At 38.0% G+C, this 22545-nt stretch overlaps 1 protein-coding gene across 1 annotated transcript in view; it reads left to right on the top strand.

Annotated features, from left to right (window-relative positions):
• The window catches only part of ANKRD31 (ankyrin repeat domain 31), a 51134-nt gene that overhangs the window by 5766 nt on the left and 22823 nt on the right, over positions 1-22545 (top strand). The window contains exons 4-12 of the mRNA XM_009884304.1: positions 1945-2222; positions 2547-2674; positions 5376-5456; positions 10286-10401; positions 12713-13181; positions 13822-14077; positions 19586-19713; positions 20437-20579; positions 22403-22531. Of these exons, the coding sequence (XP_009882606.1) occupies positions 1945-2222; positions 2547-2674; positions 5376-5456; positions 10286-10401; positions 12713-13181; positions 13822-14077; positions 19586-19713; positions 20437-20579; positions 22403-22531 (1728 nt within the window). The remainder of the gene's footprint in view (positions 1-1944; positions 2223-2546; positions 2675-5375; positions 5457-10285; positions 10402-12712; positions 13182-13821; positions 14078-19585; positions 19714-20436; positions 20580-22402; positions 22532-22545) is intronic.

The raw sequence follows: 22545 nt of genomic DNA on the forward strand, positions 1-22545 counted from the left end.
GTAGACATCCCTTTTAAACTTGGAGTCAGATTCTCTGCTCTGTGTTGTCTTTGAAAAATCTGGAGCTGCAAATCGATGATCAGCCATGTATAACTACTATGTACGGTGGTTTTACAGCCACTTTGCTTCCCCATGATGGCATAAAGCATGCAAAGACTGAGTTAATTCCATCTTTTGCTGGTAGTATTAACTGCATATAACAGTATGTAATACAAGGTGTCACAAAGGTAGCTAATTTCAAGGTGCTGAAAGGTTTCTAGGCTAGTTGTCTCAGAACCATAGCAACTTACAAAGCTCTTTCAGTGTAGTGTTGATTTCTGAGATTTGTAGCACAGCTGTGTGAAGCTTAATGTATAGATTTACTCAATATTGCAGTTAAGATTGTGAAGCAGGGTCCTGTGGGAATGGCAATCAGTAACTTTTTGTCGATTAATAATTGATTTTAGCTTTTTTTGTGCCTCTGCTGCTCTCCTTGAAGGCAGAAATTAGGGAGGCAATTTAATGAGGAAAAAATCCCAGTTAGTTTTTTAGCAATTGTTGCGTTCTAACAGTATATTGTATATTGTTCACCTTGGTCTTGTCTCATCCTTGTTTCTTCAGCGTATCCTTGTTGTGGTGAAACAAGTACCCAAAAGACAAGAGCCTGTACCATCCTGTAGATGCAATCATGTTGCATTTATTTTAATACATGGTCCCTTATAAAGCAACTTGTTTTTTTTTTCCTCTTGGAAATGTTTTCTTCTTCTTCTCTAACCTTCCTTCCATAGCCAATGTAATGCCGTGGAAAGTACTGCATTGATAGTTTTGTAAACTGAAATACTTGGTTTTCCTCAACTGCCATGTTACCATGCATCATCTCTTGACCTGGAGGGATCACTTCTTCAGTTCACCTCTTCAACAGCCTCTCTGCTGAATATGTCAATTAAAAAAATTAGTCACCGAATCCTCCATTTCCATCTGTGTCCCAAGAAAGCACTAACAAGTTCTCCCATGTCACTGTGGAAGAATTTATATGCATGTGTGCTGAGGGTGTGTCCTAAGAGCTTTCAGCATTACTTAAGTGTGTCATAAGCTAATGAGTACCCAGGTTTCAACAACTTGAGTGATACTCAGCAGCACATCACACTTACTTGACTAAAACAGTGAATAAATTCAAGTAACTCAAATTAACTTCCATGTGATGACGTATCTTTAGGGTGGGATTTCTCTCCCTTACTGTTAGAGCTAAGCCTCTGGTATACACCAATCATTAAGGTTCCTCTTTGCACAACTTAGGACAAGGTGAATCACTGTCATCTCTGATAGTAGCTCTTTTTTCTTCACCATTGGTAGGGGTAATGAGAATGCCTAGTGACATCTAGATGCCTGGCTTTTAGAAGGCTGAAGGTAAGTGAAGTGAATCTTGTCTGTGGTGGCTGTTGCTCAGGGATGGTATGTCTTAAGAAATAACTTCTCAGCTGGGAGTTATGCTGGGAGTTACTGAACCTCAGGTGAAACATGGATGTTGATCTTGTGCACATTTCTAGGCTTGTGCAAGAGTGAGATAAGATGGGCTAGCTTAAGACATCTTAAACATCACTTTATTTTTAGGACAGGAGCTCATGTCTGAAATGAATCTGTCAAAACAGTTTTCATATATGCCCAACCAAACAACTTTCAGATAGTAGCAACTTTTGTTTGCTGTCATCTGTTGAGATTCTGAGTATCCTAATTCCTTGGCTAATTCTGCCAGGGGCACATGCATACTGGTTTAGGAGTGCCTCTCCTATGGCAGCCTCTGTCTCTCATGTCTGTATCATTCCAGTTATTCACTTAAGCAGCCCCTCCATTGACTGTGAGCACACATAAAATTTGTAAGGCAATATTCTTGTAGCTGTTATATATACATCCCTTGTTTTAACTGCGTGCTTACCAGTTGCTTGTAATATTTCTCTTTTGTCACAGCTTGTGGGTGATCAGCAGAGAGAGAAAGAAATAATTTCAGACTACTGGGGTGCCACCTCTAGTGAAAAGCAAACTGGGGAGGGAAGTTTGCATTCAGTGGAGGCTGCAGCATGTGCAGAAACAGCACCAACAACATCAAGGACAGTGATGCAGTTAAGAGAGACCTCCTCAAGGAAGTGCAGAGATCATGTTTCCCGTCAACGCCAAATACTAGAAGAGACTCAGCAGAGGATGTCTCACAGTGGCATTACAACACGAAGCAAAGCTAAGGCTTTTAGGTATGATAAAATCATGCATAACATTCTTAAATTTTTTTTTTTAAATTAACGTAACAAATGCAATGCATACAGAGTACTCATTCCTCATGTGAATGACTTTAGATGATCAAAAAGTAAAGGTTTTACCTTTTATTTGAGGATCTGGAAGTTAGTTTATCTCCTGACTTACTCTTTATTCAATACTACCTATGTTAGCCTATATACTTGCATGCTATTACAGCCTTCCTTTTAAAATCAAATATTCACATTCTTAGCTCTCCTATAAACATTGATTTGTATAGAGAAGAGAGTATTTTTATTGATTCTAAGCAAATATCTTGTCAGTAAAATTCAGAAATCTACTTCTAAAGACAAGCAGGATCTAGAAACCAACATATGCCAAAAAGTAACTCTGAATAAGGACAGAAAAGCTGAGCAGAGAAGAAGGAGCAAGAGATTGGAAAACAAACGAAGTAAGATATTCTCTGATGATTATCATACAGATTATTTTTTTGTTTGAACAACTGTACTGAATCAAATATAATTCATAATTGTTCCGATATATTGTGGCATGGATTTCTGTTAAAAAGATGATAGAAACGTTCGTTTTAATAATTATTGATAATTTCCCTCTCTTGTTTAAACCTCCATATTAGCAACCTAACAGTGGACTTGTTTGCATAAACTCATTAGGAATCATGAGAATTTTTTTTAGGATTTTTATCACAGTGTTATATATGAAAGAAAAAATGTAGTGTATTCTGAAAAGCAGAAGAAAAATGTTTTCATGCAGAGTGAAAATGTAGATCCTGATATACATTTATATATCCTTCTGTAATCTAGTATTCTGTGTGCAACATCATTCTGAGGGCAGTGCCATTCCCAAGGAATTGACCTATACAAACCAGTTTATTCTATTTTGAATGCCTGCTGTTATCTGACTGTTTTAAATATAGGATTACAGGGCCGCCACTACCATAGTCATAGAACACTCTTTGAAGTATTTTTCCTTGCAATGTGATGTGCTTTGTCAGAGAGAAAGATTGCTATTTTTCATCCTTTGAAGATGCATGCAGATAAATTTGTTGCCTCACAGAGGAAGTGTGTAGGAGAATACAGAATTTCCTCACTTAAGTGCTCACTCCAGCACCTTTAAGATTGGGGTGGCAAAAGGTGTTTTTTTTAAACTAAGCCCACTCAGTTTGGATTTATCTGTGCAAATTTAAAGCATTTAAAATGTTACATTGTTTAACTTTACATTTTAATATTACATTTAAATATTAATCATTTAAAAGGTTTCAAATTTTGAAAATATTTGAACTGTAACAGCTACATTGTAGATGTTACGAAATATGAATAATTCTGCCTCCAATTAACAACCCTTCTCTTATGCAATGTTTAAATTATTCCCAGGGGAAGCATGGTTTTTATGAGATTTAAAGTTGTATGACTTTGTATAGATGTGTGCTTATCTTTTTCAAATTGACTTGGTAGTTTCCCCTCAAAAAACAAGCTGTTGTTTTTTTTGTATGATGTCTGCAGGAGTTGCACTGGCTATATAGGTAGCTTCGTGTTAATCCAAACTAGCAAGTTTAGCTCCCTTTTGCATTACACCTAGTAATCATGAGTCTGTGAGTCATCTTAGTTTGGTAATTCACTGGAAAAACAACCTCACAAAAAATTTCGGTTTGGGTCAGCAAGCATCACTTGTTTTGCACAAGGTCAAACACAAGGAAGGCGGTAGGGAAGGCAACGTAGAAGTGATGGGAAATAGGTCCTCTTGAAGTAACAAGTTAAATTGGGTTAGGCGTAACGTAAAACTGTACCTTGTTCTGTGTATGTCTGTGTGGTTTAACCCCTCCTGAATTGCTGGGCTAGTTTAAACCAGCTTTGACTAGGGACTACAGTATCTTAAATGATTAGGGTCTTGCAAGGCTGGACAGGTAGAGGAGAGGGACTGTCCATGTGCTCAGCTGAGGGAAGGTCCTGTGTAAACCTGTGTCTATTAGATGCTAAAACTGCACACAGAGTCAAGAACTTAAGAAAGTTGGGAATTAGTCTGAGCTCACCGTATATCACCATGCAAAAACCAGCAGAGACGTGAGGCTTGTGAGTTGCAGTTCTAGGAGAACTGTGTTTTAAGGTCACACTTAAAATTCCTGATGCCCAGGTGGAGTTTTAGGACCAGTGAGCCACAGCTGCTACAGCTTGTGGAGAGGAGCAGTGTATATAGCCTTTTGTCCCTGCAAACTCAAGGTTTTTCATTAGAATGTCAATTAATGGCCTAGACCATGCATTGTACTTCCCTGCAGGCGATCTTCCTGTCCTTTGCTTCCTCCCTTCTTTCTTCCCTCCCTCTTTTTCAGAAAAAGTAGTAGCCAGGATGCCCTTCTCCACATTATGAAGGGGTGCTGGGATGGCACTGCTGGTGAAGTACAGAACTGCTCATCTATGTGTTGGAAATAATTTCACCCAAGCTAAAAACTGTAATGAGTGCATAAGGGGAGAGAGCATTTGTTTCATAAAATAGTGAACTAAAAATTAAACCCAGTATCTTTTACATTTTATTTTTTACATTTAGGCCTCTTATTCCCAAGCAACCATTCACCTTTTGCTCATTGCAGAAATGGCTGAGCTGGTTCTGAAGTAATGGAGAAAAGTAATCTGAGAGCGCTAATCTCAATCACTATCCTTGTGTAAATACTCCTTGCTCACAAACCGGAGGTTTTAAAACATAAATGAGTACAAAAGTGGTGCTGATAAGTTTGACTTTTAAGAAAAGAGAAATTATTGAATAACTAACTAGCTATTGAAATACTCATCTTGTAAACAATTGCAACCTAGAACAGCAGTTTTATCATCCAGTGGGAAACAATGCACTTTGCAAAAATGTCATTAAAATCCAAAAGGTCTAAACTTAATGCTCATTTACAAAGTCATATTCCTCTGTGTTGAATTTCAGTTGGAGTTTTGTTATGGAATTCACTGTGGCATCTTTATTGAATGGTATCATTATTTAATTGGTAATGTGGTTTTTGATGTATTAATTTCTACTAGATTGAATGATCATTTTTTCTCCAGAAAGCTTATTTACTGACTGTAATGCAAAGTGAAGCCAAAGTGAGAGATGCAAGATACTTTTCTGTTCAACATATCTTTTACATTATTTTTTAGGACAAGAAGCCTTTGGTAGGAATTCTGTAAATCCTGTTCGCCCCGTTTCATTTTCAACAATCAATAGGAGGAATACTTACGGTGAGTTTGTGCAGTCAACAAAACTAGGTTTGTAACTCGTCAGTAGACTATTAAATTTCGATTGGTTTAACTTCATTGTTGTTCATAGGAAAATATACAGACCTATGTATAAAAGTATATTAAAACAGAAAATTTTGTGGAAAAAGTAAGCACTTAAAAAATTACGAAGTGGTGCAATTAAGTTTACTTAGCCTTAATTCAGCAATCCCGTGCATGCTTATCACAAAACAGTCCCTTAATTAAATAACCAACATAACGTTTTTTTAAGAATTTTTTTTTGTCCGTTTCAGTGGCCAGCTTGAGATGCCAAGATTTAGATTTTCCAGTTTAATTTTTCAGGGACTCTGATTTTGTCTTTTGCATCTTAAAGGAAGCTGTAACTTCATAATTTAGCATTGCTTTGATTCTGTAAAGCTATGAGTATTTGATATTTTGCATTTTTACTTCATCTTGAGCACAAAAAAAAAAAAAAAAGAATGACAAATAGGGGTCAGCTGTGAATGTTTTGATTGAAGCAATTCACCATATCCAGCTTCATGTGTGATGCTCTGTGTCAAAAACATTGCTGCACCCTAAGGTAACAATTGGTTGTTTCAAGTGTAAGTCTGTTGTTCCTTATTTTGAAGTTCCCTGTCTCATCCACTGGGGCTCTGATAAACTTCCATAACAAAAGAGAAAACGGTTTCACAGACAGTCGTCTCATTGGGTAGGAAACTTTGATTCATTCTTAGGGTATTTCCATCCTGTGCAGTGGGTAGGATTTCACAACTGTTCTGTGGGAACAAAAAAAAACGTATTCTGCAGTTAAAGGCTATTGCATAATGCTTGGCATATAACCGACCAAAATTAAGGTAGAAATTCTCTGTGTTCTGGAATATACTGAGAGATAGATTGGGTCAGCAGCAAATTTCGGACTTTTACAGCATAGGACTATAGTATTTGAGCTAACAGAGTGACTCACAATGTGTGTTAACTTGTACTAGAGGTAGATGAAAACATATTTGGTTGGTGGTTTCAAAGCCACCTGCTGACAACAGCAAAACATTGATGGTGTGGGATCAGCTGCAGCCCCTGTGGGCAAGCATACTAAGGATTGCACATTTTGCTGCAGACTCTGGCTGCTAGTTTTTAGTGTGAAAGGAGTACAGCTGCACAAAATGTGGTTTAGTTGAACTCCTTGAAGAAATGAGAGGCTGACCTGGCCCTACTTCATTCTTTTTTTTAGTGAGGGAGGTATAACGAGAAAGAAGTAAAGTTGCCAGACCTGTGTCATTTTGAAATGTGCTTTCATGTCCCCCTTTTTGGGAATCATTGTTCTGATGATTATATTCTGTTTCTGTGCCTTTTCTCTTCTTTTAAAGACCTCCACCAGTGATTATCCATATTTTAGCCTTGCATTTTTCATTATTCCTGTGCATCAGTACTCTGCTTCAGTACCTTACTGAGTTCTTGGGTTCTTTTTTTTTTTTCCTCCTTTTTATTTCCTGGATGTCAGCGCATAGGATATGGACAGCATGGGAGAGATACTGTCTGTGCTCTCTTTTGAGTCTTGATTCACAGTGCCTTGAGGAAGCTGAAAAACAGTTGCAATGAAACTTGCGTTTCTCCTTGGTCTGGAGCACACACAGTGTCCTTGGAGAATTGTGTTGCTAAACTCTAATGATTATCAATTGAATATGTTGCAAGTTCAATTTTTCAGGGGCTTATTAGTATATCAGATAGAGGATACTTTTTACTGAGGGAGAAATCGGTACTTTCCCCTCAGTGAACCTTTTTTATCCTCCCCTTAACAGATTGGTTTTGCTCCAGAATATGGAGTTACTAGAGTTTTTCAATGAAATAGGCTCTATAAAACACAAGTAAAATGTTTTACAGATGATACTGTTAAAAACCATTCATCTTGAAGCAACGTAACTAAAACTTAGTTGAGTTTCAAGCTTCAGGAACAAAGCTTAATAGCACAAAAATTTTGGACAACCTCATGCAACATTCTGTGCCCATAATGAAACCAGTTCTATACAAATATACAATATTCTGGATTGGCTGGAGTAGAAGAGAGCCTCAGGAGTTTCTCTTTCCAGTGAAATTAAGATAATTGTGCTTAATGTGAGCAGAACCATCTTAACAAGAATAATTCACATATTAATTCACATATTTAGTATGTGAATTAGACCCAGACAGCCTTCTGATAATGGGAGATGGTTGAAGAGTAAGGCTGTCCATCAAAATGGTCTCCTGGAGGAAAGGCTGGTTTGAGAACTGAAAGGTAGGAAGTGGAAGATCCTCTGTCTCTTTCCGTTACTTTTCTCAGTCTACAAAAACAGTCACATAATGAATGTTTAAGAAGCTGATGCAAGACTTTGCTAGACCCAGTTCAAAGACTTATTTTTCCTCAACACCTCCTTCATGGAGTAGAATTGTTACGTGGGTCATGAGGCTCATATCTTGGTTTATTCTGTATAGCTGAGAGCAGGTATGGAATCGCTAGTAATTCCACGGGCTTCACTGTCTGATACCTGAGCACCAGTGAGCACTCCTTACCCAGCACAGTTGCTGTACGTTGGCAAAGTATAAAAGATAATGATGTCCAGCTTTTTCTTGGGCTGGAGCTACCTTTACATTTGAAAGAAAGATGTGAAGCATAATAGTTGTTGCCTATCTAAATGTAAGATGGGGCATGGCTGATGGTGAGGTATGAGCTAGGGATAAATTTTGATTCTAAGCTGTCACAAAGGCTGAATTTTGAAGGATTCATAAGATAGAGGAGGAGGATCTAAGATTAGATCTAGATCTTAGGGGCTGCCAAGCCTTAACTGGTTATCCATAACTGCTAGTGTTAGGGCTGAGACTAGGGTAATATTACTGTAGGTAACAGCTAGTGAGTTTGCAGGGGGTTGTAGGTGAATGTTTTATCTAAGGTGAGAGTTGGAACTTGTACAGTCTTAGGAACTAAATTGAGAAGGTGGTTCAGGAGAGGCTGCTTGGTCATGAGCAGGTACAAGGAAGTGCCACAAGATAAGCCTTGATTAGTAGTAGAACTAAGACAATTGGACACCAATGGGCCAGCATGAGTTGTGGCATGTTTAAGTCTGGAAGGAGTCTCCAGCCCTGGGACTATTGCCCATTATTGCTCTTCCATGTGGGTGGCAATGAAGCTGCGATGTGTACTCCAAGGGCAATCAAAAGAGACTTCAGGGCCTTGGAACAGTTGGTAAGGGAATCTGGTGCAGGGGTAATTTTTTCCTCTATCCTTCCAGTTGTGGGCAGCGATGCTGGAAGAAACAGATGGATCCAGTCTATTAATACATGGCTCTGTGGCTGGTGTCACCACCACAATTTTGGTTTTTTTGATAATGGGACGGTCTGCACGGCACCAGACCTGCTGGTGTTGGATGGGATTCACCTTTCTCAAAGGGGAGAGAGGGTCTTTGCTCATGAGCTAACAGGGCTCGTTGTCAGAGCTTCAAACTAGACTTGAAAGGGGAGGGGGATAATGTCAGGCTTGCCTGTGACAAACTGTGGGATGACACACCAAGGTTATAGGGCCGGGGTGCTAGCGACGGCCCTCAGCCTGTCGCTCTGAGATGTGCTGGGTAAACTGGAGCACACTTGAAGTCTTACAGACATGAGCCAGGAGCTCCTGAGGTAATAGGAGCCAACAGGGAAGCACCAGGGAAATACCTCAAAGGAATTAAGGTGTGTTCCTCTAAAAAGGTAACAGGGCTGACAGCCCAGCTGAAGTGCCTCTACACCAATGTACACAGCATGGGCAACAAATAGGAGGAGCTGGAAGCCTCCATGCTGGTGGAAAGCTATGACCTAGTTGCCATTACTGAAACTTGGTGGGCTACTTGGTGGCTACTGTAACAGATTAGCCTGACAGGGACTGCTGTATTTGGGAGGTCCCATGATTAGAGGGACCTTGATATTCTGACCTTTACAAAGATTGGTGGGCTAAAAGTATGTTCAAGATATGGTTTGAATTAGGGTTTGGCTTAATCAGTGCTCAATAGCTGGGCCATTTGGCTTAGTTTAGGACTAAGACTAGCAGGATCCAGTGGACCAACAGTGATCCTGAGGCTAGGGTTAACATCTGCCATGCCAGATTCCCTGAAGTAGTGGAGAAAGAGTTGCCATGCTGTGAAATACCTGTTAAATTTAAGGCTGGTTCCAGCATGGGTTGTTGGGTGAATCTTAGGGCTGGGGTTGGGGTTCACATTGCAGTACAAAATAACAAAGGGTGATGACATATTAGCCAGAAGTAAATGCATAGACTTGCATGGATTAAGTAAGTATATTAATATCTAGGGTAAGATCTTAGTAGCTGCTATACTCTTTTTATGCCATTTTGTCTGCACAGAAGGGTAGCTGGAAAGCAAGGCACTGAATTGGTGCTGGGGAATATCCCTGCCTATTTTTACACCGATGGCTCCATCACTTTCCCTGCCCAAATATGTTATACAGGGAAAAGTGTAGGATAGGTTGTCATCCCAGCATCACTGGCTTCAGAAAAAACTCTTGGGGATCAGGGAAGCCTGTGAGAAGTTAGGGAAATATAGTAGATCCTGTAAGTTTTAATAAGAATTGCTGAGGTCGCTAATCTTCAAAAAAATTTGGAAGCATAATGTCATATTTTACTCTCACCTGTCCTGGTTCGTACAAGATGCCATCTGCAACAAAGATCAGACTCCAAGATTTTCATATATATTTTATATATTGATATGTTTTAGATTCTAATAAAACCCTTATGGCTTGATATTTTTTTTGGATAGCTAGATGTTGTAAGTACTGTTACACACAAAATTGTGGACACGAGATGGTATGTAAAGAATTACGGTCTCTTTTCAATTCTGGTTTCTTTCTGTCTTTCATTTTCATTTCAGGTGGAGGTAATTCAAAGAATATGTTAAATACTAAAAGTATAGAGGATACAAACCCGCGCCAGGTACATCTTTACAAAGAATCCTGATGTTAGTTTGATGCTGAATTGTTAAGGGCTTGCTAGCAGTCTTCAGTAAACTAAAGCAGAAGACTATTTCTGAAATGTGCTTCAAAACCAGCACATAATGTACTAGATGCTTCATACGTAGCAGAGACTGAAACAGAGTGGCATTCAATGTTAAGCCAGTTCTTTGGCAAGCAGTTGCTGATCCTTACTAGTACTTGGGATAAGCTGCAGCATCATGAAGATGCAAGATGGAGGCAATCAACTGCCTCTCATGGACAGTGGTTCTTGCTGAGTTTTTGCAAGTGCTGCAGAGGTGATTTACAACTAGCATGGTACATCAGTGCCTCTTTGTATTTGCAGAAACTCGATTGAAACTGCAAGATGTACCCTGGCTTGTGGCAGTAGAATAGCTGCTTCTTGCCTTTGTTTAGTAGATTGTGTTGTGTTTCAGTAGGGAGCCACTGTCATGCACAGGTGTTGCACAGTTCATGTCATGAGACCTCACTAAGATGTGGGAGCTAGTGCCTCACGTGAAGACAAGACACCATGATCACTAACTCAGCTCATAGTTTGTTTGCATATAGAACAACAGCTTTTGGCATAAAAAGCTGTGCTCTCCCCCTCTCATTTTCTCCCCTTCAAACAATGATAACTCATAATATCTGAAACATATAATGCAGTGTGCACAGACACTTTATTCTTGCTTCCTAAACTTTTATGTGGTCCTTATAACTGTCGTCGTTACTTACAGTCGTGCAGTCTACAGTGTCCTTAGAAATGTTGTGCTGTAACAGCATCCGTGGTGTGTAGTCTTAGATTACACTTTAAAACATTAGTTGATTGATGAAGGATATTCTCCAAGCAGAAGGTGCTGTAAACATTTAATTGGGAAAACCTGTTACTGTGGCTGTGTAACTGGTGATTTCAATAGTTATGTGAGCTGTTGCAGTGTTTGTGTTCTGGTTCTATCTCCAGATATGAAGTAATAAATGGGATAATTCTAGTTAGTCATTGGCCTTTGGAGTAGTTTTGTGCTGAGATTGGCATGAGTTAATTTTGCATGGTTTTGCTGTGTTATTTCCCTTTCTTTGTAATTTCCTAGAATCATTTCAGGCACGTTTGCCAGAAATGTGAAACTGTAGCTCTGGTATATGACTACAGAAGCAATGTAGTTTTAATTTTTTAAAGGCAGAGCATGAATTTGAAACCAGTTCAATTTTTAAAAATAAATAAAAACAGAAAGCACTTCAGTAATATTTATCATTGGATTTCACCCATTAATTTTTAGTCTTTTATAGACATATTTCTTAGTTCCCTAATTTCTTAGGGGAAAAGGTGCACAGGCAGAGGCAATCAGTTAATTTTACAATAGCACAGTTTTCTTTTAGTATATAATAAAGCAATTTATCAGAAAATTAAATAAAGTATATGGCCTGTTTTATAGGTAGAATTAAACGCAGATGGCACAGTTCAACTTGATAATACTAAAGTGTCAAAGGAAGTTTTGCTAAAAATGAGCAAAACAGAAAAACGAATTTGGTGAAATATAAAAAAAAAGTTCTTCAGGATTCTGAAGGCAAAAAAAACAAATGAAAAAAATACAAGCTCAAAAAGCCAAATAGATTTGCTGTTCTTATAGCAGAGGCTACAGCCAAGAGTAAAACTATTCAGAAATAATGTCTCATGTTAGATGGACCTCATGTTTAGGTCCACCTGCAAACCAAGGAACAGTTAAATTACAGAAAATGTATTTCCCTGATGCTGGGACTAATGAAATGGGGCACACTGTTGCTGTTTCTAATCGCAATTGTTGCATCCCAGTTAATATTGTAGGAAAACTGAGCCAAGTCAGACCGAATTGTAACAGGAACATTAATTCAACAGTGGTAATCCATTTACAGGAGAAAAGGGCAGAACTGGTGGAAGCTCAGCAACTTGTGTTGTAACAGGGGAGGAGATCACCAGTTTGCCTTGCCCTGGCAACATAGCATCTGCACAGCATTCTCAGACTACTAATTTAACAGGACTTGATTCTTGGTCAATGCTTGCTTTTTTGACATCTTCTCACAATGTATTTGTTTTAAAGTTACATCAGGAAGTCAAGAGTTATGACAGTGATCAACATAGTCTCAAGAAGAATAACAGTAGTAGTTTGAGTGACAGGAATCTAAATACTGATACGAGGATACCTTCAGAGCAAATTATTTCTTTGCAAAACTTGACAAATCAAGTTAAACCTGATGTTGATGGAAACAAAATCAACGGATCAGCTCTAAGTTTAAAACTGTCTTTGCCTTTGTTTGAACAGATTTCCTTACAGACAGATGAGTCAGAACCAGTGTGTGCAAATCTTATGAATTCAGACATCACAGACATATTGCAACAGACTATTTTAAATGAGGTGCAAAACATTTGTACTAATATATCTGAGGATGGAACCAGCTGCACTGAACAGACATGTCAAGCAAATGCAGGAACACTGTTAGCACATGAACTTTTAACAGCTACTAATGAAGAAACTGTTTCTGGAAGTCCTTATAATTCTACCAGTGGCATACTAATCACCATTGAACAAAAGGGTCCGCAGCCAGAAAAAGGAGGGAGGATCCTGCTTAATGCAGAAGAAAGTGTTGAAGGATGTCACATTGAAACTGAAAATGCTAGTAGCTTAGAGATCGAGCCTATAGCTTTACAACTCCATGAGAAGGGCACACTTCAAATTGGAGGAAAGAGAGAGGATCTTCAGGACACCAACTCAAAAACAGATTTGAATTTTGGTGTTAATGTAGTCAGCAAGTCTCCTCATTCATTTCAGATTGTGGAAAATACGGAGAAAGAAACCTTCCAGAAAACAGGTGCCATGTTTTGTTTGAAAATAATTATTTTGTGAGTTTTCTGTAAGCATTCTCTGTATTTTATTAAAAAAAACGCAGCTGTTGGTCTCTAGAGAATGTATTTTGCCTCAAATAAATAGCAGACACATGGAATGTGTTGTGGTACAGTCCACTATGCCAGACTAACTAGTTAATAATTTTTGCTTTGTGTTTTTGGGGGCTGTTTTGTATCAAAGTCTTTTTTGTATTTACCAAATGTGGCCACAATGGTCATTACAATAATTAGAATGAAATTCCCAAGTACCTTATTTTTTTTAATACCTAAGAATCAATAAAGGTCATATTGTCACAAAAGAATCTTTGAATTGTTTTGGATTCAGTCTCAGTACATTAACATATGGTGAATAGTGGATAAAGGATTTATTATGTTTAAGTCTTTTCAAAAATTGTGTGAGTTACTGCAGGCATTTTTTAACCCAGACTAGGTGGTCATTTTGAGATTAATTTTAATACCAGTTATAATTTCTGAAATTACTGACTATTATGCCATAAATGCTCTTAAATTCTTTTATTAAACCAACAGATGAAGGAGTATTTGCTGGACAAAGTGGGACAGAAGGCACTGAAAAAAATGGAGAAGAAGGAAATGCAAAGACCAATGTGCTTTCACAGTTTACTGAGACAGAGGAAGTTCAGACTAAAAGAGTAAGATTAGACCCTCAGGAGACAAGCCAAAAGGCAGCCTCATATTCCAGTAGCAGCAAAAACAAGCTTTCACCTAATCAATCACAATTCAGTCAAGCATCAGAACAGCAAACATCCAAGAAATCAGGTGAAAAGTTAATAATATTTTATAAAAACAGCAGATTTTTTTTTCCAGACATACATGAAGAAGGCTTTTTGTAATACCTGAGGGAAAGTTTAGAAAAATACATACATGTTGAGCAAATACTCTAGTGAGTTCTAAATACTTGAACTATTTCCAGAACTTCTGTACTCTGTTTACAGGATGCACATACTTACTCTATTTTGTTTATATTACATTCATCAGTCTTTCAGCATTGTGGTTGAGGGGATGCAGGATCATAACCAAGAGCTTAAAATATTATATTGATACTATATAAGTAATAGTTTAAAGTGACACTGACGTGGTCCTCAGTTAACTATTTTACATATCACAGACCAAAGAAGAAAACCTGGCTCTCTGTATACTTGGCACACATATATCCACTTACAGACTGTATCCTCATCAGGCACAGATCAGCATAGGTTCTGATTGTACTGGTACATTTGTTTTTAGCTGTAGTATAGAAACAAACCTACTTATATGAGAATGAAGGTCTAGTGTCCTCCAGTAGTTATATTCTCTTCTGCCTGCACATACAGCTTTCTGTTTGGCTGTTTCATCCCATGTCTAAAACTTGCATTTATCTTGTAGCCTTGCCATCGCAACAGAGCCCTGGTCCAACTGATTGCTCATTGTAACCCCCCAAGTATTTTCTTCTTTTCTGCTTTTTTTTGGTAAAGCTGGCAGTCATCTTGTGTACTCTGGTTCTTTTTGGAACCAGAGAACCATAGTACTCAAGACCTACTAAAACCAAAACGTGTAGTTCAGACGGGATCCCTCCTCTCTTAAAACTTTTAAATGTAATATATCTGGACTGCTGATTCAAAAATTTTTATCCTCATATCATTTGGCATTCTCCTTAACTTGCATTGAAATCAGAAAACCTGTGTCACTAGATGATAGGAATTTCTTGTGTAGCTTTGCCTTGATATGGAATGGACTATTTGTCTTTTCTGATTGTCTTAGACAATTCTGTCATTTCTCTGTAGTAATCAAGAGTTTGGGAATTATTTTTTCTGGTTTTGATAGATTTTAAAATACTGCCTTCTTAGGACCTTAGCTGCCTGTGACCATCTCCTTGTATTCTTTTGTTTTCCACAGCAGTTTTCTACCATTCCTTATTTATATTTGCTACCATTCCCTTCCTATTTTTTCATTTCTCATTTATTGTGCTCTCTAATTCCTTTCCTAAGCCAGGTTAGTTTTTGACTCGGTGCAGATTTTCATCTTGAGTGTGGGGTATGTTGTGAAATACTTCTGTTGTGGTTTGGCCTCAGCTAGCAACAAAGAACCACACAGCCGCTCGGTCAACTCCCACAGCTGTGGGAAAAATCGACAGAAAAAGGCAAAACTCGTGGGTTGAAATAGTGCAATTTAACAGAACAGCAAAAGGGAAGAGGGAAAAAAAACCCCAATAACACCGATAAAGGGCTATACAGATGCGGTTACAGTACCGCTGCACAGTGCACCAACTGAACCTACCCTGCCGCAGCCCACCCCCGAGTGGTGACTGCTCCCCCCTCCCCAGCTAGCGCCTCTTACAGCCCCGGCATGGGTCAGGTGGGATGGAATACCTGCCCCCTGCCGGCTCATTGGGGAAATTAACCCTATCCCTGCCGGAACCAGGACAACTTTCTAGCTATTATTCATATTTTTCTGCTGACATTTTTTCTTCAAACTGTCTTTTTTATTTATAATTGTTTCCAGCTCCATGAAACTTTCCCTTTCAAATAACTACTGTGTCAATGTAAATGTATGCTTTGTATATACATACATAGGAAAATGTGTTTTTTTATATGTATAGGTTTATAGAAATATGTGTGAATGCACGTGTATTTGTGCATGGATATAACATTTGATTTATTTTTTCTGAGCATGTGTTGCAAAAAACTTTAGTTTGTTCCTTGGACTGCAGTTATGTGCTGATGGGGTCTATAGGTCAAACTTTGGTTGCCTTTGAGTGGGATGTAAATGAATGCTAGCATTAAGTAGTTTGTATATATTTTGCAAATCAATGGGATTCATCCTCTACATCCATTAAATGCTTTTAAAACCAGTATGCATAACAGCGTGTATACTTAAAATAATATGTAAAACAAATATACAGGCCCACCCATACACACACACACACGCACAATGGACAAATACATCTGCGCACATACTGTCAACATTCTCATTTGTTTACCTTTTTTGTTGTTTGCTTAGTACCCTTCTCTTTGGAGACTTTGTCTGGATGCTTATTAGTCTTACAAGTTAATTTAAGGACTGATCAGCCAATCTCTGCAATGTCCTGTAACACATGACAGAAAACATCCAGGAAATAATTTGAATTTCCTGCTGATCCTTTTCTCTTTGATAGTCACAGTCTTCTTGTCCTCTTCTACCTTCAGCTATTTCCTCTTCCTGTCTCAGGTGGTTGCCAGTTTTCAACCCATACTGCTCTCTTGAGTTTCTGGACTGCAAGCTCACATTTTCTTTTGGAAGGTGCAGGGAGGAGGAAAACATTAGGTGCTTCTTGTTACTTACTGCTCTCCAGTACTTGGCAGTGTCAGTACTTAGCTTTCTTATCTCCAAATTGATTCCTCTTGTTGTAGGAATGCCTTTTAATTCATTCTGGAGAAAAGTCCATGGCATATCTGATACGTGTCATCATCCGCTGCTAATCTTTGGAAGAATAAACAATGAACATAGAAATGATTCCTTTTCCTACAGTTGTTCTTCTTTGTAGCTCCTATATTCCTGCTCAATTATTATAATAAGGTCTATGTGCATTAATACATTTTTGGATGTTTTTCCTTTACATTTTTTGCCTTCTATATATACAATTATGATTTTTTTAAAAACTTTATTCCAAACGTGTCTTACATTTTGGTCTTATCTGCAATAGCATTTCACAGATTATTTTTCCCCCAAGAGAGATTCTTCAGGTAATATTTTATTCAGCTAAAATTTAATTACTTCCTTCATCTCAGGAGAATGTTGCTGCTTGACAGGTGGTGCGAGAAAGTATAGCCCATCATACAGTTGAAGGAATTAATAGCTTTAGAGACTGGGACAATGGCATTCCGATTGCAGCAGAAAAAAGTGGAAGATGGGATAATGTTTTCTGACTTGTGGTGTTTTCAGATTTTTTGCTGTCTCATGCCTCTTCTTCATTAACTGGCTTTTGCATCTCATCTGATTGTTTCTGTGTCCCAGTGGTCTTTCTTATATTATTCTATTCTTGAATAAAAATCTTTTTTTCCTAGATGACACAGTATCACTTTCCTCTACAGTCAGTCACTTACTAGGGTCTCAACATTCCTGTTCTGCTTATACAGAGGGAAGGTGCCAATGGCTTGCTTCTTTTCTTAGAGTTCAACCTGTGGAAAGAATTACACATAGACCAATGCTGAAGTATTCAAATGTCTTTTTTAAGGAGGATATCCTTGAAGTTGTTGAGGGATGGCAGCCTGATCTATTCTGTTTGCTGGTTACTGTAATCTCTCCATCTTATCATTGTACATGTGCTGACTGGGTTTTGTAATTGCCAAGTTTCTGATCTTTCCTGCTCGTGACCCACCTGGCAACGCATTCTGGAGAACCAGTATTTTGTGATTCACGTACGGATGTCCCATTATGCTTTTGCAAATGTTTCCTAACAACCATGAAGAAAACTGTTGTGCATGACAACTTAACTGGAAAACTTTGCAATTATTTCTGTTCATTTGCAGCCAATATTGCTAAGGGTCATTAGCTTAATGGGCTGTTGTGCACCTTTTTTTCCTCCCACATCTCTAAAGAGCCCCTAGGGTATTCTCCCATGAATCAAAGGGGAAGAAAAGGAAGAACCAGAAAGCGGATGATTGCTTTGGGAGTTCAGACCCAGAAGCTTTCAGACAAAACACAGTACATTATCTTACAGAAAAGTAGGTCTCAAATTGGAGGAGTATTTCAATAATGTGACCCCTGTGCATGCTCTAGAATCTCAGTTTTCATTTTAAAAAAGAAACTCTTTAGCTCTTCTGGTTGCCAATACGGTGTGGGCCAAACACCCCCAGTGCAAAAAGGACCACCTGAATACTTTCTGACAGGTTAGAATAGCCTCCAGTGAGCTCCATGCTGCCATGGTCTGGCTGCGGCAGTGCCTGATCAAGCTAGGTTAAAATTAGTATGGATATATCCTTACTATGTGTCTGTCTTTTATATAGTTGCAGTGGGTCTTTCATGTTCTTCCAAACAGTCTTGGATGACAAACTCAGTAGTTTACCTTAAAGGAAATCTTGGAAAATCAGATTTTCCAGAAGGCAGGAGGAGCCTGAAGAAAGGCAGCTGTCAAATCATGGAAGATGTTTGATAGCAGTGGATACTGATAATATTTGAGAAGACAGCTTGTCTGATGAGAAGAGGAAATGCTTGGGATGCAGCAAGAAATTGTTCGTAGGAATAATTAAAAAAAACCCATGGATAAGAGTTGCAGAATGCTTATTTAAAACCTTACACTTTCCTTTTTTTGGTTGAATTACAAATTTTCAAGAAATCTGAGAGAGAATACAGTGAAATTTTTAGAAAATCTGATAGCATAGTATTATAACAGCAAGAACAGGAGTTTAAATAAAAGCGAACATGCATGGTAGAGTTCTTGAATACTTATACACCCTGCCTTTTCAGTAGCAGTTTGGTGGAAGGGCTTGTCCTTACACTATATGCAGAATCAGTACTTTTTAAATCTTTTTTTTTCATCTGTACCCCTTAAATTTGATATGTCTGTTACCTGAAACCTTAGAGTTAGGACCTGTCTGATGATCACAATAAAATTTAAAGTGGATGTTGTTTACTTTGTGGTCCAATAAGAGAAGGATTAAATCATTTCTTTACAATTATGGGTCCAATTAAAAGGCAGTTCAGCTATGTCACTGGACATTAATCAAAGATCTGTAATCAGTCTACAGGACTTTTTCACATCACAGCTATAAAAATGCCTTATGTAGAAACCTATCTCTTCCCTGACACAGAATTAGGAACAGAAAAGAGGTGATGGACAAGTCTTCACTTTCATATAGTTTCTTAAATACCTTTATGTGTGTACTTTATATATTAGCAGGCGTGCCTCCTAACTTGAAAGCAGTCCATGGAGACATATAACATACTCCCTACTTCTGTACAGTACAAGACTTCGACCTTGTTTACCTTTTTTTGTTGATCCCTCATACATTGTACCCTTGTTAAGTCATCTATATTTGAACTGTAGATTCTTTTGCATAGGGTCTGTTTGTTATCTGAACTGTTACACAGTACCTTTAACCTTTTGATGTAGTCAATTGATATTATTGAATAATTAAGGCAAAAGGATTGCACACATTTACATGAATTCAAATGGGTTGTGAAGTTTAATTCTTCATTTATAATGAAACATTTTTTGTGGTTCCTAATGAACACCTGGTATGTGTTTAGAATGCTCCCTGTCTACCAGAAAAGAAGCTGTAATTTTACATGGTGCCTGTAATACAAGAGCTAAGAGAAAGACAAAAACTAAGAGAAATGAAAAAGGGGAAACTCAGCTGCATATTGCTGCTAGGAGAGGAGATTTGTCTTTGGTGAAAACTCTAATATCATCTGGAATTTGTGTCAATGAACAGGACTATGCAGGTTTGAAAATTACTCTCTTTTGGGCTTGTTTTATGATACAATTTTATATAATTTATGGTCTATATGGTTTTATATTATTTATGTAATTTTAATATAATTATGGATTCATGATTTATTATATAATTGTGACAAGGAAAGGAAGTCATTCAATGAGTGCAAGCACAATCAGTGAATCCCTGTATTTTATGTCTCAGCATGAGGCTAATGCAACCTTTTTCTCAGCAGGGGCATTAAATGGGTCTTGCTCCTCTGCTGAAGAGAACATTTTCAGAGATATGTATTGAAAGTGAACTTGAAAGTTCGTTGGGACAGCTAATGCGTACGCACCTGAATATATACACATGTGAAGCACATTCAGACTTGATATTATAAAATGCCACTGGGATTAGAAATCAGTCTGTTAATATTATTCTTCAGAGTGTTTAGAGTCTTTCTATTCTATTGTTTTGGGTTTTTAATTATTTTTAGTAGTGTAGTAGAAAAGTAAACAATATTTTTCTGCTTAATATTGGATACATTTTTTCTCTCAAGTAAACTGAATTACACAGGAAATAATTTACCTCAGCATTTCAAGGTGATTGTTTGTATAAGATTTGTCTTAAAGAGAGTAGTCCATTGCTTGTAGTACAGCAAATGCAGCAAAATCTATAATCACTAATTAGTGATCTGTGTGGATCTTTACAAATCAGATGCATGCTGTGTGTGTCATTTTGCTTTTATTAGGTTGGACAGCAATTCATGAAGCTTCCAATAGGGGATTTACTGAAGTGATCTTAGAATTACTGAAAGCTGATGCTAACGTTAACAGCAGAAATGTGGATGGTATTTTGCCAATACACGATGCTGTTTCTGGCAATTATTTAGAGGTACATTTTTCTTTTACATTTGATTTCCTGAGCCTGATTTCTAGCAGAAGGTGAGCAAAGTGAAATCCTGGTTTAAATAAGGAAAGTCAAAGTCACTAATAAAATTTTAGTGTAGATTTGCATTTAGGAGATAAATCAAATTCTTTAAAGTGATCAAAATTAGGGAAATATTTTTCAATAGCAATAGTTGAAATTGTGCAATTAGTTGACCTTTTAAGTCCAGCAGATGAATCAGAAAAATTCAGAAGCTCCCCATGGTTCTCTCCCACATATTGGGCTTTTTAAAAATAATACTGAAATTGAGCATTCTCAATTTGAGCATCTAGTCCTACCCCTCTGCCATGGGCAGAGGCATCTTTCACTAGATCAGCTTGCCAAAACCCCGTCCAACCTGACTTTAAACACTTCCAGGGATGGGGTACCCACAGCTTCTCTGGGCAACCTGTTCCACCGTCGTCGGAAAAATTTTCTTTTTTGTAAAGAAAAAAACCCTAGGCCTGTTGTTTAAAAATCAACCTTTTTTCTCTTTTTTTTTTTTTTTGCATTAAACAGTCCCTTCAAACCCAAACCATTCCATGGTTCTACAGAATAGACTAGACTATTTAAATTGGAAGGCACCTAAAATCATCATCTGGGCCAAGTGCCTGACCAATTCAGGGCTGACGAGAAGTTAAAACACGTTGTTAAGGGTGTTGTCCCAATGTCTCTGAAACACTGACAGGCTTGGGGCATCGACCACCTCTCTAGGAAAACTGTTCCAGTGTTTGACCATCCACTTCGTGAAGAAATGCTTCCTAACATCCAGTCTAAACCTCCTCTGGCGCAGCTTTGAACCATTCCCATGTGTTCTATCACTGGATCCCAGGAGAAGAGCTCAGCACCTCCCTCTCCACTTCCCCTCCTCAGGAAGCTGAAGAGAGCAATGAGGTCGCCCCTCAGCCTCCTTTTCTCCAAACTAGACAAACCCAAAGTCCTCAGCCGTTCCTCACAGGACATGCTTTCCAGCTCTTTCACCGGCTTTGTTGCCCTCCTCTGGACGCATTCAGGAACCTTCACATCCTTAAGTTGTGGGGCCCGGAACTGCACACAAGTAAATACAATGTTGTTTTGGCACAGTGAGTTCCAGGGAACTGAGCATAAAAAGATGATGCCAGATTGGCTCAAACAAACCACTTCTATTCCTGTCAGAAGAGCTGATATTTCATCACATTTATGTTTTCTGTGAGCAAAGATAAAATGAGGGGGTGAGAAGTCATACGTATGAAAATTTTTTACCATCCAAGCTCTGACCTCATCACCACTTTCCTATGATCTGAATTTTAGGGGGTAGGTGATTGCACTGACACCACTAATCTCATTTTCACATTTTACAGTTAAGCGGACTTGCAAGTGATTTGGAATTAGGAAAAAAATCATCAGTGCGTGTAACCAAAAACCAAAACCACTATTAAATAATTAAAGGAAAAAAGTTAACTTCTTTTCTGCACTTTGGTCTTAATACAATTGACTAGTTCCTTTTAGTTCAGATATATGAAGTTTTGTAATTGCTGTCTATAAAAATACCAAAAAGCTGGTAGGTTTAATGTCAAGTTGTGAATTATTTGTGCATTTTAAGGGAAAAATTAGAAGTGTAAGATACAAGTCTGTGTTTATAATAGCCAGTTAAACTTGATTTTTTAACTGGGATTGCAAGTGTAACAGGTTTTAGAGTATCTTATTTGTACTTTTATTATTTGTGATTTATAATAGATATACTACATATAGTTGTTTTATAAGTCTGCAACAAGAATAATCACAATACAAATAATAATAATATATAATAGGCGGCCAGGATTCTACTACAGCATGGAGCGAATCCCTGTGAGAGGAGTGGTTCAGGGAAAAGTGCTTTGGATGTAGCTTATGATGATGAAATGAAAGAACTGCTGAAGCCTTATAGTACTATGGACTCTGTACTTCCTGCTGC

This window comes from Charadrius vociferus, unplaced genomic scaffold, assembly GCF_000708025.1.
Source record: "Charadrius vociferus isolate BGI_N301 unplaced genomic scaffold, ASM70802v2 scaffold183, whole genome shotgun sequence".
Taxonomy (NCBI): domain Eukaryota; kingdom Metazoa; phylum Chordata; class Aves; order Charadriiformes; family Charadriidae; genus Charadrius; species Charadrius vociferus.